The sequence below is a fragment of the Triturus cristatus genome, chromosome 1_1, assembly GCF_964204655.1.
Source record: "Triturus cristatus chromosome 1_1, aTriCri1.1, whole genome shotgun sequence".
NCBI classification, from domain to species: Eukaryota; Metazoa; Chordata; class Amphibia; order Caudata; family Salamandridae; genus Triturus; species Triturus cristatus.
In genome coordinates, this window is record NC_140579.1 from 9,443,419 (window position 1) to 9,457,339 (window position 13,921).

A 13,921-nucleotide genomic window follows, 5' to 3' on the forward strand; every position below is an offset into this window, starting at 1 on the left:
GGGCCGATGCTCATTCCTTGTGTATCTCAGAGGGACAGATTTGAAACTTGTAGAGTCGCGGACCGGGCTAGGCCTAATTTATAGAGACACAAGTTAAGGTAGTGGCCAGCTCTAAAACTGAGCCAAGCCCAGAGCCCTGGGCTTTTTATTAGTGCCTTCACGTGGTCTCGACGTCCGCCGAGCCCACCCTTTGTTGTGCTTTCCAGGGGGGGGGGGATGAACTGCCGGACCACCCCTTTCACTGCGGGAGACGTGGACTGTTCCACTGTCTCTCGCGACATTACAAAACTCTCAAATATACATTCACAGTTGTAGTCTGAACATTGTCTGCAGACAGCCTTCCCTGCTGTCTAAAATAGAGACTTTTAAAAGTTGCAAGTTGAGCTGAACGGAAGTCTTATTGACTTTGCTGACTCATCTGAAAAACACTGTAATTTGACAAACGTAACATGCTAACTCTTGTCCATACAGACAAGAAATAAAACAAGTAATTCCTTACAATGCGATGTTGTGTTGCTAATTAAATCTCTGTTGCTACGATCGTACTCATTATTTAGCAACAATTACTTCTTCAGATACATATGCTATGTAAATCTTTCCTGCACTCGATAGGTTTCAGACCTCTTTGTTTGGACTCCATTTTGCAAGACCTGTAAAAGAAACATATCCACCTGGCCACTTGGACCTCTGTTAGATACTCTAATTGGATTAAAGCTATCCACTGCTTAACAGTACATGCTTCCCTACAGTGCCACCAGTGTGGCCTGTCAGTGTGTGTAGTGGTGCTATCAAAGCTGAAATACAACAAAACCTTTATAATAAACTAATTTACCACACTCTTTGGACAAGCCTCTGATGTGAAAACATTGTCAAGGGGACTCCTTCCCTCAGGGGCGATAGAGCTGCGACATCCTAATGGCATACCAGTGCAATTGCTAAATTTGAGATCTGTCTGGAATTAAAGTACTATTTGTACATTTATTAAACTCATCTTTGTTGAACAAAACGTGTCTCGGTGAGAAAACTAAACGCTTACATTAATCAATGATTTATCAAAAATGTGAGTACAAATATATCAATGCCTTACAACATGGAACCACAGCCATATGTCCATAGACATAAACATCATTCAATGACTGTTCTGTCCCCCATGTGGGAAGATGCTGCGGATAATTAGCTTATCTATTCCTCCAAATGTTACTGAAGAAATGCCCATGTGAAAGTGCTTCTTTTGAATAATTGTTCTGCCATAATTTTAATGGACTTGAACATTCATCAGCTTTTGATAGCCCTACCCACCCATCCGGGCTGCCAACAATACATGCCTTCTCCAGGTAACCTACCTTTTCCCAGAACGTGTCTGTTCTCAGTCCCTGCCAGTCACAGCATGAGTAGAGCTGGGCTTTCCACGCCTTTCTACTGGATTTATCTTTCTTTAGCAGTGTTACACAAGTACTTCCGGGGTGTGGACGTGCACCCCTCAGCCCGTTTGCCCTGGAATTCTTCTTCTGACACTGCAAGCACAGTCTTGCTGCAAAGCTGATAAGCCTGCAAAATGCAACACCCAGTCCTTGAATAGAGGTGGAGTGTGGTATTGTTTGAGTATATCAAGCATACAGTAAAAATCAAAGAAAATTCCCTCTTGCCTCTTAAGATGCTTGGTCCCCTAATCTATGTAAAACAAGCATGGGCATAGTCAATAGGTCTCGCTTTTGGGAACTTATAAGTGTTTACCCATGCAACAGTTGATGTTGTTGCACCAAGGATATTGTGCTGCATAACTAAATACTTCTAAGGTCCCAAAAGCAAGACCTATTGGCTATGCTAATGCTTGTTTCCTTTGCTGACATTCTCAGGTGAGGGCCTAAAAGTACCCTCAGCCCCAAAGTCTCACTTCTGTTTACATCTGGACATTGAAATGCTGCGGTCGAGGATGGTACATAAACATTTGTGTAGCTGAGTCTTGTCAGCCCTATCAGTCTTCCGGAGAGTGCAGTCTGTCTTTCCCAGGATGCAACTTGAATCAACAAGATTTTTCTTCCCCCTTCGGTATATGTTCAAACTTCCAAGTGGATCCAGTACAAACCATTCGTCAATGGTCAAATGGAATTTTAACATTTCTGCTTTTTGTTTCACACTAGGAGCAGCGCGGCGGTTCTTGGTTTGTGTCATGTTTTCTGTTTTGCCCTCACACAAACACCTGCTAGGTTGTGATCCTGCCGAGTTGCCAGTCCGCCTTTTCTCTCAACCAATGAAAAGAGACCACGCCTTATGGTCGCCGCGTGGAGGGCTGGCTTCCTGTTGGTTAGGAAGCCGCAACAAGAAATGTGTCCACTGGTTACTGAGATACAACACACTTCACACACCGAACCACTGCCCAACAGGAAGTGCCTAGCCTACAGGTGTGATCTTTTTTGGTCCTCTTTTGGTTCAAGGGTTTGGGTCAGAAACAGACTAATTGGAAACAACAGGAGGCCCCAACTTACACTTGCCAAAAAGCTACTTTACTTTCTTGCCTGCGTCTGCTTTCTGCTGAATCAACTCAATATCCTCTGAACAATACAGCCATTTCTCTCTCTTTCCAGGCCAGGAAGGATTGTGGGTGATTCCACAACAGCCTCACTCTGGCGATGCTCCTTGTCAGTTTGCACTTCTTGCTATTTACTGTGACCCCCTCTGGCACACAGGGTCACCACACCTGCTGATGCCTGCCCGACGGCCCCTGTTGCATACAGGGTCACCACACCTCTGCAGCACACAGGCATTGGCCGATTGGCACAGCACTGCTGACGCCTGCACGACGGCCCCTGTTGCATGCAGGGTCTCTTCACCGCACAAGAGCTACAGTGCCCTCCACATGGGAATCCGTATGAGGCGGTCCCTCTTGGCATACAGAGTCCTCACTGCACACGGGCTCCGGCTCGAGCAGCTTTGCGATAAGGGTAGTTCATGTGCCTGTGGCATATGGGGTCACTGACGCCCCTCTGCACACAGGCTTTGGCTCGATAGTGATACCCACAGCAGCCCTTCCCTGGCATACGGGGGGCATCGACTTCGTCCTGCCCACGGTTACGAACCTGACCGGTGCAGCAGCTGTTCCTCACTCCTCACTCAGGGAGTCCACTTGAAAGGATTCTCCACTGGACCTCACTCCCTCCAACCCTCTCCCCTTCCTCAGAGACACACTGGTCTTGGCAAACAAGCAGGCACTGTTGCTCCAGCCTCCTGGACAGGCGGTCTGAGAGTCCCTGGGTGATGTCCCCTCACCCAGCAGGCAGGCTCGCAGGCCTTGCCCCCGCCCCGTCGTGGTCACAAGCAAAAGCCTGGCAGAGCTTCTGCCCCTCGCACAGCACTACTGGCTGTTTGACAATTGACACTTTTCTGGGTCTCAAACTCCACTCCTTATAGTTTATTTCTAGGCACCAAATGTGATTTAGGGTCTGGGTTTTTGAAGTTTTATGTTGGGGTTCTGCTTCTTTTGAAGTACAGACTTCTTCTCCCTCTTCCTCTTGAGAAACTGTCTGTCACAGACGGACAGACTTCAAACTGACAGTCCCACAGCACAGGCCATGGAAATGACTAGAGTTCATACCTGGATGTCAGCACACTGATGCGTGCCTCAAAAGGTGAATCCTGAGCTCCCAGCCCGACCCTTTATGTGTCTCTTATGATCCCAGCTCCTTCCTGAGATGTGCCGAGGCCCCTTCCTTGTGACCTCTTTCTGAACCAAAGGGAACCCTTTGAAGTGTACGGGGAAGCCTTGCTCTCCCCTCTCCAGTGTGTCCCTCTGAGCTTCCAGGAATGCAGCAGCAATACACAAATCTGTCTCAAAGGATTCCTCTACCTCCTCACCTCATGTTTCATCATGCCGGCCTGAGTCTCCCAAAATGGACCCCATACTCTGCCATGTATTGTGCCATTTACAGGCACACATACACCTAGCTCATGTATTTAACATACACACACTGCATAAAATTGTACCATTGACAGGCGCACATACAACCAACAACATGCATTCAACATGCACACGCTACACAGGACTGCATTATCCCTGTAGTGTGCCCAAGCTAGGCACACACATATAACCACAGCAGATAAACCACTCATCCACTGTGCGGCTCTTCGCAACAACTCAATGTAGGCCAAAGGGTGAGTGAAGCACACTGCTGCAGACCTTTGAATGAGTGAGCCTATAGGCCTCACTCTAGTTACACAGGTTAAAAAAGACCTGTTCACTCATACTGATCACTAGACGTATGGGGCCACGACTGCGCTCGCACTGCTTAATTCCCGGTAAAGGCAATAGCCTTTCACCACTATGAGGATAGCATTTTAGGCACCTCCCGCCCGCCCCGTCTACCTCCTCTCTAGGTCCATCAAGACCACAATTAGAGAGACAGTCCTCTGTCATGGCACACACACATAATCCGTGTTTGCCTATGACAACAATAATAAATCAGCATTATAGATCCATACATCAGAACAGTTGGGACACTCAGGGCAGGGATGCAAGTCCATTATGACGTGGAAGACTTTTCTGTCCCCGCAGTAATCTACTGTATGTTTGTGCAGCCGCTCATGAGACACCTGGCTGTGCTTCATGGCACAAATGCCATTGCAGATCCACTTTCATATGCAAATCTTTTTTGCCTAAAGCCCTTGGCGCCACGGAGTGTCAGCAGCCTTATAATCTGCATAAAGGAGGTGTGACGGGGCTAGACCAGCACAATCGCTCATAGTTTCCACGCAAAGCTAGATCAGTTACAGTAGCATGACCTGCCTCACCAGACAAGGGGAAGCAGGTTAGTGTGTGATATTCTTGTGCATAAGATGTGTCATTGCGCTGAAATTAGTCATTTTATGTGGTATAGTCTTCGGGAATTGTCCTTGTGCTGAAATTTGTACTGGAGGGTTTACCTCGCGCACAGATCTCTTGCAAGGCAGTGCAGGGTCGCCTTTGCACCGTGACGCAATGCTGTGTGTCACACCAACGGCAGCTGCTGCCAATCCGACCTGGGGGTGCAGCACAAAGAAAAAATACACTCACCTTTCACGGACGGCGGCCGCGAGCATTTTGTCCCGCGCTGAACTGCTCCTCTGCTGGCACTCGACTACCCAGGAGCACAGGCTCCCGGACTCCCCGCGCAATATCAGCGCGGCTCTGATGCTATCACTCCCAGCACGAGAGAAGCGCTGGGATTGGCAGGAGCGGGTCGGTCTCACGCCCCAGCAGGGAGTGGATGCCTGTGCCCTGAGCTTTGGGGATATCTCCAAGGGAACAGCCTGGAGATATCGAAGTCGGCATGCCGGTTTGGCCAGTCGTGGACGGCTGGCTAAACCGAAATGAGCACTTTCAGTGCATACCACCACTGCCCCCGCTGCTGACTCAACATGGCCCCGCCCCACCCTAGACTCGTGGATTAAAAGTCAAAAATAAATTGACAATACAATATTTTTATTTTCATTTTTTTCTTCTTTTGTGTCTCAGCAGTAGGGCGACGCTCCTCTATAGAATGCAAGCCGCCCCTTTGTCACATTAAAACAGCTTCTATTAGCGTGAGCACAGCCGCTGAAGTAATTGGTCAGTGTTGCTCGCTAAATTAGCACAAAGTAGCAAATGTCAATTAATCTGGACCTACAACTCTCTCGCTGGCTCTTTATGTTTTGAATCTTCCCTACAAGTTGCATTATTTTTCCTTTTTTCTATGCATTACGACTTTGTATTACTATTTCTGTTTCTCTTGTAAAGTGCTTTGATGAGAGCGCTGTGTAAGTTCATTTTGTTTGTTCCGGCCTGCCGTGCCTGTAAAATTGAAGCGCGAAAAGGAATCCTAAAGAGGGTTCCTTTACTTGTTCAGGAAAAGGCAGGTCATTTCCCAAGTAAGGGGCCGAGTATGCTGTCGGTCGGAAAGGCTCCAAATGGCATTTGGTTCATTCGAATCCGATTTGGAACCCATCTTTCCGACCGATTAGGAAAGACGTCCGACCGACCGATTATGATAGTCTGAAACCATTCGGTCTTACCGACTCGGTTCCAAATGGCATTCAGAGTAACAGAGTCGTTCAGAGGCGACTCGTACGGTCTAAGGAGCATGTTTCCGACCGACGTATTGTGATGCCGGATTCGGACAGCCTTCCGAAACGGTTGTTCCGACATGGATCGGCAGTCGTAATCCAACTTTTGGGGGCCCTTGGCAGGCCCCCCTTCACATGGGGCCCTCTGAATGGGGCCCGTGGGGGTACCCATGGGATCCCACATTACAACCATGCACAGTGTGGCTGGCACCATGGGGTGGCTGCCATAGGGTGCACGATTTTCCCCTCCAACCCCTTTTTTGAATGGGAGGCTGTGTAGTCTGTCGAAACACAGGCACCCATTGAAGTCAATGCGAGTCCAACCAAGCGATGTTCGGCAGCATCGTAATCAGTCACAGAACCCAATTCGTTCGACCGACATAGAGGTCATTAAAATGACGGCAAGACCGCCACCGACAGGCTGTCGGTGGCAGTCTCATCGCCATCGGAAGGCCATTCCCCACCCGCCACATTACGATGGCTGGCGGTTCTATGTCACCACGCATCCGACAGGCTCCTTGAGCCCGCCGGTGCGGCGGAGGGCCCCCCAATCCCTGTATTGGTGGCTGTGCCTACCAGGCACCGCCGTAGGGATTAGGATGTCCCTCCCTGTCAGCCCTTCCATGGCTGGTGGGGATAGACATTGGGTACCCTTAGCAGACCCTCTTCCCCCCTGGCACATTTCTTTGGGTGTTGGGGGGCACCTATGTTGCCCCCCTACATATCCCTGAAACAATTGACAGGCACCGCATGGTGCCTGTCACGTAGAACAGGATCTGTAAAACATCCCTGTTTGACATAGCGGCGGGTGCTGCAACCAACAGCACCCGCCACAATGTAAAAGGAGATATTGATAATGTGGCATTCTGCAATAACATAGAAGTGCCATATAACAAAGAAGCACTTCCCAATCAAGAGAAAAGCAGCACTAACCTCTGTAACCGCTGTTGCGTGAATGTTTAATGTTTTCCCAACTAGTGCATTGAATGTCCAAGGCATTAAAGATTTCTAGGGAGAGAGAGAGAGATGTGGTCGAGTAGCTAAATTGCAGACGTTGGAACTAGAAGACCTGCGTTGGAACTCTTGATAAATTGGTCAAACTGTGTGATCCTGCACAAATGCCATCATATCCCTATCTCGCTGTTCACTTTCTAGTGCTCACTGTACAAGAAAAGGCATTATTTTTAACTGAAGCAGCGTAAGGCTAATGAGGCCCTTTCTGTGATGCTCTGTCTCACCCATGAAGACCCTACAGGTTCCCAAATTGCCAAAAACACAACTTCAGCTCAGCCTTCCAATACGACGGACACGATCAGGATAAAATAAGGGCCGATTGACAGCTAGACACACACCGGAATTCATAGTGCCATTATTGGCAACACACCCCACCCACACAACCACGGGGCATGCATGCTAAGTAAATAAATACACAACACAACTTTTGTTTGGGAAAATATTGCTGCAGGTTTATTCCATACAAAAGTATGCAATATGGTGGGTTAGCTTACGGGCGATCCAAGGGCAGGCAGCTGTAACCAACCTATGCTGTCCTGCCCGCCTGATGATCCAAGCAGCACTGTGGAGAACCCAATAAGTGCTGCACCTTATGGGGTAATCCTCTTTCCGGATCACGTGACGCATTGGACCCTTATTACTCACGCCCCTTTAAGGGCGGAGCGTAGCAAGGCAAGCCCCCGGTTGTTCAGGCCCACAACTGTCCAAAGGATTAACGGGACTCCGATGCGGTTTTCCATGAACCTGCCATGAGGCTCCTGGGATTTGACTCTGGCACCCGTATTGTACCCTGCAGAGGTACCCTTCTGTACCCATTTGCTTCCAGATCGCCCTGTAACTCCACCTGCAACACAAAAGAAAACATTACAACATTCCATGTACCTTGACTGCCATCCCCACGCCGCGTAAGCGGTAAGGTGAGAGACGGCATGTCCGGCGCAACTGAGGATGCCCGGATGGTGGGGTAAGCATATATAACTCCCCATTCCTCGGCGCGCCGGAAGAGATGTGCCTAGCGCACCACAGGCGAGGAGGGGGGATTCTTCCCTGAGTCCCAGCATTAGAGGGGGGTGGGTTAGTGCCCAAATGGCACTAAAGGGCCGCCCTTTTAGGGTGGCCCCCTGCGTGGGCTGCGGGAAGCCGCATAGTGCCATTATTGGCAACACACCCCACCCACACTACCACAGTGCATGTATGCTAAGTAAATAAATACACAACACAACTTTTGTTTGGGAAAATATTGCTGCAGGTTTATTCCATACAAAAGTATGCAACATGGTGGGTTATCTTACGGGCGATCCAAGGGCAGGCAGCTGTAACCAGCCTATGCTGTCCTGCCCGCCTGATGAGCCAAGCAGCACTGGGGAGAACCCAATCAGTGCTATACCTTATAGGGTGATCCTCTTTCCGGATCACGGGACACATTGGTCGCTTATTACTCACGCCCCTTTCAGGGCAGAGCATAACAAGGCAAGGGCCCGGTTGTTCAGGTCCACAACCATCCAAAGGACTAACGGGACACCGACGCGGTTTTCCAGGAACCTGCCATGAGGCTCTTTGGATTTGGCTCTGGCACCCCTATTGTGCCCTGCAGAGGTACCCTTCTGTACCCATTTACTTTCAGATCGCCCTGTAACTCTGCTACAGCTCTGGAGGCGGCCTCCATCGCCGCCAGAGCCCCCCACCAAAACAGCTATACTCTCACGTACAACCTCTCATCTCTAGAGCCTCCTGCAAATCTAGAAGGAAGAGATCCATCCCTACTGGTGATAAATGAACCCTCTCTTTATCAAAGCACCCTTTCCCATTAGCTTGAACCATCTCATGCCTGATGATACCCAGACCCCTCTGATCAGTGAACTTACGCATTGAACTATTAACTCCCTTACGGGAATGTTCAACGGCCACCTCTGACATAGCCCCGTGTCACACTCTGCGGGGAATAATGTCAGACCACCAGAGCTTACACTGACCCATGTAATTACTCATCTCCCTTAAGTCAGCTTTCATGGCTTGTAAGAGTGACCTCCTCCCCATGGCATTGAGGTAGTTGCCCCCTAGGTGTATCACTAAGAAATTGGGGGGGGGGCACCACCCCTTGGGCCAATCTCTGAGCAAGGGTGTCCTCCTGCACTTGTCATGCATCCCTTGATCCTTATGGGAATTTCACCTGCTCAGCTCCCTCTGTTGTGAAACCCCCCCTAGGCATACCAGATGAGTGAACCTGTCTGCATTAATACAGTGCGCACTGTCTGCAATACAGTGCCTAACATTCAGGATTGACTAAATCCTACCTTCCCCCCCATACTAGATTACTCCCCGAGAGGGGGGGGGGGGTTCACACTGCCCACCCTGTGCAGCCCAAGCAGTGGAAAAATGTCCTGCCCCGTTAAATTTTAATTTTTGTTGAATACTGGACGTGCCAAATGTTCTTTTTACATAGTAGGATAGTAGCCTTTTGTGCTTGACACCATGTTTTCCCATTTATTGGGACAGCAGCACACTTTCACCCTTATGCATCAAGCCAAAATCCAGTCGGTAAAATACCGATTCCTTATTAGCTCCCGGTATTAAGTAGAAAATACCCAATCCCAATGCATCAACCCAAAAGCAGAAATCGGTATTTAAGGAATCCTTAAATAGCGATTCTTTAAATAGGGATTCCTTAAATACCGATTCCTTAAATAGCTCTTGCATTTAAGGAATCCCAAAGTGAGATTCCTTAAATGCAATGCATCAAAGTTAAAAAATTAGCGATTTCGCTAATAAGGGGAGCAAATTACCATGAAGATGAACTGCATGGTAATTTGCAAAAACTTTGAAAAATGCACTTTTGTGCATTTTTCAAAGTGTCATGTTGCGCACACACATGCCCTTAGAGCATGTGTGTGTGCAACATATGTGCACATATCATTTTCAGGGGTGCAACAGGGTGTCCTTTTGACACCCTGGCACCCTTGAAAGTGCTCCAGCTATCAGCGATTCGGTAATACCGAATCGCTAATACAGAATGGCTTTACATTCATTCCTATGGGCCTCCAAGCCCATAGGAATGAATGGGTAGGTATTCCTTATTACCGATTCGGTATTACCGATTCGGTAATAAGGAATGTTAAGGAATCGCTATTTGAATAGCGATTCCTACATGCATAGCCTTTTGCTATTCCTTATTAGCGATTCCTTATTTTTCGCTAATAAGGAATCGCAAATGCTAATGTTGATGCATATGCCCCTATGTTGGCTGACAGCGTCCCCACCCATCGTGGCTAATACAGCTAACCGGGCGGGGCATTTGAGCTTAACTGCAGCAACATGTCACCTACCCTTGGTTCTGGGGTGCACTTACTTCGCCCCGTTGACCAGACAATTGCACAGACCCCTTTGATTGCTAAACCCTGGTGAACACCTTATTGGTGTCAAATCTGGTTTGAAACAATATCTGTATTGTACCCACTATTGGCGACACCTCACCCTTTCGTGTAGCGACAACTGACGCAGAGCGCCCCGCTTGCTTAACTGCCGTCGGATCACAGATGCCAGTACCTGCTAACCATCTCTGACCCTGGATGCTTAAACCCGCAAAAGTGTCGGAATCCCAGATTCTCAGTTTCATGTTAGCTGCAATACACCTTCAGCGGATCCGCTGGGAAATACCACAAACCGCATTGGTCATGAAAACCTAAAGAAGCACCCAATTTTCACCTGGGCGTACCTCTAAATGAGACGGGCTCCACACGGCTGTAAGGCCAGAGACACACATATATTAAACCTATTTACTGGTTTTTGCCACTTGGCACCCTTCTGGTTGAAGCTCTGTTTTTGTGAAGCGCGCGTGCCCCCGGGGCATGATGTCGCTGAATAACCGGTGTGTGTTACCCACTCGTTGATACTTATCTATCGCTAACTGCCCTACTTGGATTGACGGAATGCTGAATGCTTCCTAAGGACTGTAGACTTACTGCTCCAACCCAGTTTGACCCCAAAACTTTGAGACAACCTAAGTAGTAACCATGCCCTTCATGGGACAACGACCCCAGCGTTGACTATCAACGTATTTGGTACACAGGTCACAGAAGATGCCGGGATTTCTCCAGTTAATACCTATGATGCTGAAACTGGATTTGTAAGGCGCACATGAGGTTCGGCGATCGTCCAATACTAGTCGCCATGTTTCGAACTTTTCAATATCGTCCGACTTAGTGAGGGCACTACGAGGACTCGTGGGACGGAATAGAGGTCTAAAGTGCCAATTAAGAAACCGCCAGGAAACCTCGACATCATGCAGGAACTAGCCAATGCGGCCACTTCCCTGAAAACCGTCCACAATCCAGTAACCCCCATAATACCGCAACCCAGAAATACACCTGGGGGGCAAACCGGCGACTCTGGTAAAGGTGAAAGAACGTGCGAATTCCATCCTTGCAACCCAGGCATATTACTAATTAGAACCGCACATCAATATAAGCAAAACAAAAGGACAGCCGAACACTGCAGCACCACATCCAAGAACCATCTACAGTTTTAAGCCCACTGAGGGGAGAAGTACAGTTCCCGCGTACTTCGAAACCAACAACACTAAAGAGAAGGTGGACCTCTCTGGGGTGCCCTACCTTAGCCCCCCAGACATGCCAGAGTGCTAGGTGGGGTGGGGGCAGAGGAACAATGACCAACTGATGCCCTGGGTGAGCGTGCATCCCTAGTCGCGGTGGGAGTGCACACGGCGTTCATGGGATAACCTGGCTCTACATATCCATCACAAACCATGCCCATCGCGCCTTCCTATTGCACACACGCCACATGCTCTGCACAGACCCCAGCGTTGAGGTGTGTGCATACCCTGTGCTCCTGTAGGGGCAATTGGCAGCAGACTATCTGCTGCTGTGTTATAGTATTGAAAGCACATCACCATCCCGCATATTGGATGTAAACATTCGGAATGTGGACGAGTGAGTCTGTGCACTGTCAGTAACCTTCCCCAAAGTGGGCATGAAAGAACTGAACTGTATCAATTAAAAGCCGTTCCAAACAGGGGCCCCCAATGAATTTTGTGCTGTTGAATACAAGTAAATGCACTCCTGACTCATCAGAGCCCCCCACACGTACTGAAGAATGCTGTGCCTTGCCCTTGCCTGGCATTTTGCCGCTGTGTCATTGCATCCCTATATTTACTACAAAAGGAGCACTACACCTACAACAAACCCTTCTATTGGCTTAGCCAATGCTTATTAGTTGCATAAGATAAATAAGCCACAATTATAGCTTTGTTGTATCGCCAACCGAGAGATAGCTGCCAAGGTTTCAGATTGCTTTTCATCATTTCAGTACAACTATGACTGACATTAAAAAGACTATGACTGACAGTTTCTTGCGAGCAAAATCAAACAATGAAGATGAGGGAGACATATCGATGATCAGTAATTACACCCATTTGACCAATGAGAATATATCTGTTGTCCTAACCCCTAACAAGGGTAAGCTAGGACGAGGGGAGGAACGTCGCGAATGAAAACACCACCCCTCGCCATGGATGCTTAGCTCTAAGAGCCGCCGGATTACTTTAAAGTTGGTCCGAACGCAAGGCACGAGAGTGTCACGCTAAATCATGCTTGAAAGAGAGCTTGAGGGTGTGGCCGAAAGTTATGCAAGCCACGGAGGAACCGGCAAGGGGGGTGGATTTAAAAGGAAGCTGTGTCTTACAAGAACCTATACCTCCGCATAATATCGCAACCCCGAAACTCGTGGAAGTCTTCAAAATTCACGGACTGCTTGCTCTCCACATAAATCCGAATTTGTGAGTTTCCTGTGCAGACCTAGCACAAAATGAACACATGAAAACCTAGAACATTCACATTTGAATTCCCTGCAAATTGCCTGCTGCAAGATTCTGCGGTGTTGCACCCGCGTGGCCTCACCCCCATCGGGCTAATCCAGAGCACTGTGATGCCCATGGCGCGGTCCCCCGAGAACCTCCTCGGGGGCACAAAACAAGCGTGGATACTGCACCGGTAGTCACGCACCGCCAGCGGCAAACCCAATTACTGCTGCCTGGCCATTTGCTTAAGACTAAATCTAAAATGGGGCTGGACTCCCTGCCCATGTGATGATAAAAGTTGCCTGGGGGGAAGGGTTTTCAGCGGGGGTCACACTCGGTCTGAAACAAGGACCCTGGTCCCCAAGCTCATTAGGCGTGGGCCAGCTGGAGCACCGGGCAGCCTAAAACAGCCACCCGAATCTCCTCACGCAAGATGGTCCCCTGCGCACCAGGAGCCGACCAAGCGGTCAGCCTCCAGACGACCTGACCCGAGCCAATTGCAAGTGTCCAGAATCATCAATTCCAAAGCTGTAACATGCACCAGTCTCTCTACACCAGAGGTGTCTCAATCCCATGCTCCCTGCCACGTGAGGCCAGTGCCCAACCACTAAGCCTCTGGTGTCACATATGGGCTCTTCCAAAATTAGACTAAGATTAGCACGGAGAGCCACTGCCAACACATGCGATGTACTTTGGAAATTACTCCCCATTCCCCATACAGGCATGCGTGGACTGAAACCTACCAACATCTCTGAGGGAGGAAATAGGTGAAGACAATAGGTGAATATCTCTGGGGAGACAAAATTTACGTTAATGCGGTCAACCATCTTCCTGCCAGGACGCCCCCGCTCTGGTATGCGCACACTGCCCAGAAAAGAAGAAGATCCCGACCGTTGCCCTATGCAGCACCATGCGGCCCTGCAACACGATATCCCGCTCTGTCAGTCGCCCCCACATGGAACCGCCCAGAGGGCCGGAGGTCGGACCTGACCACCTGCACCCTTTTGCGGGCTCCCACAG

General features: G+C 49.1%; 1 protein-coding gene across 1 annotated transcript in view; it reads right to left on the reverse strand.

Moving 5' to 3' along the window:
- LOC146869105 (uncharacterized) overlaps positions 1-5,094 on the reverse strand; it is a 233,915-nt gene extending 228,821 nt beyond the window's left edge. The window contains exons 1-2 of the mRNA XM_085609238.1: positions 5,048-5,094; positions 1,344-1,548 (exon numbers count right to left, since the gene is read on the reverse strand). Coding sequence (XP_085465364.1) covers positions 1,344-1,548; positions 5,048-5,073 — 231 coding nt within the window. The 5' untranslated portion in view covers positions 5,074-5,094. The remainder of the gene's footprint in view (positions 1-1,343; positions 1,549-5,047) is intronic.
- Positions 5,095-13,921: the final 8,827 nt, after the last annotated feature.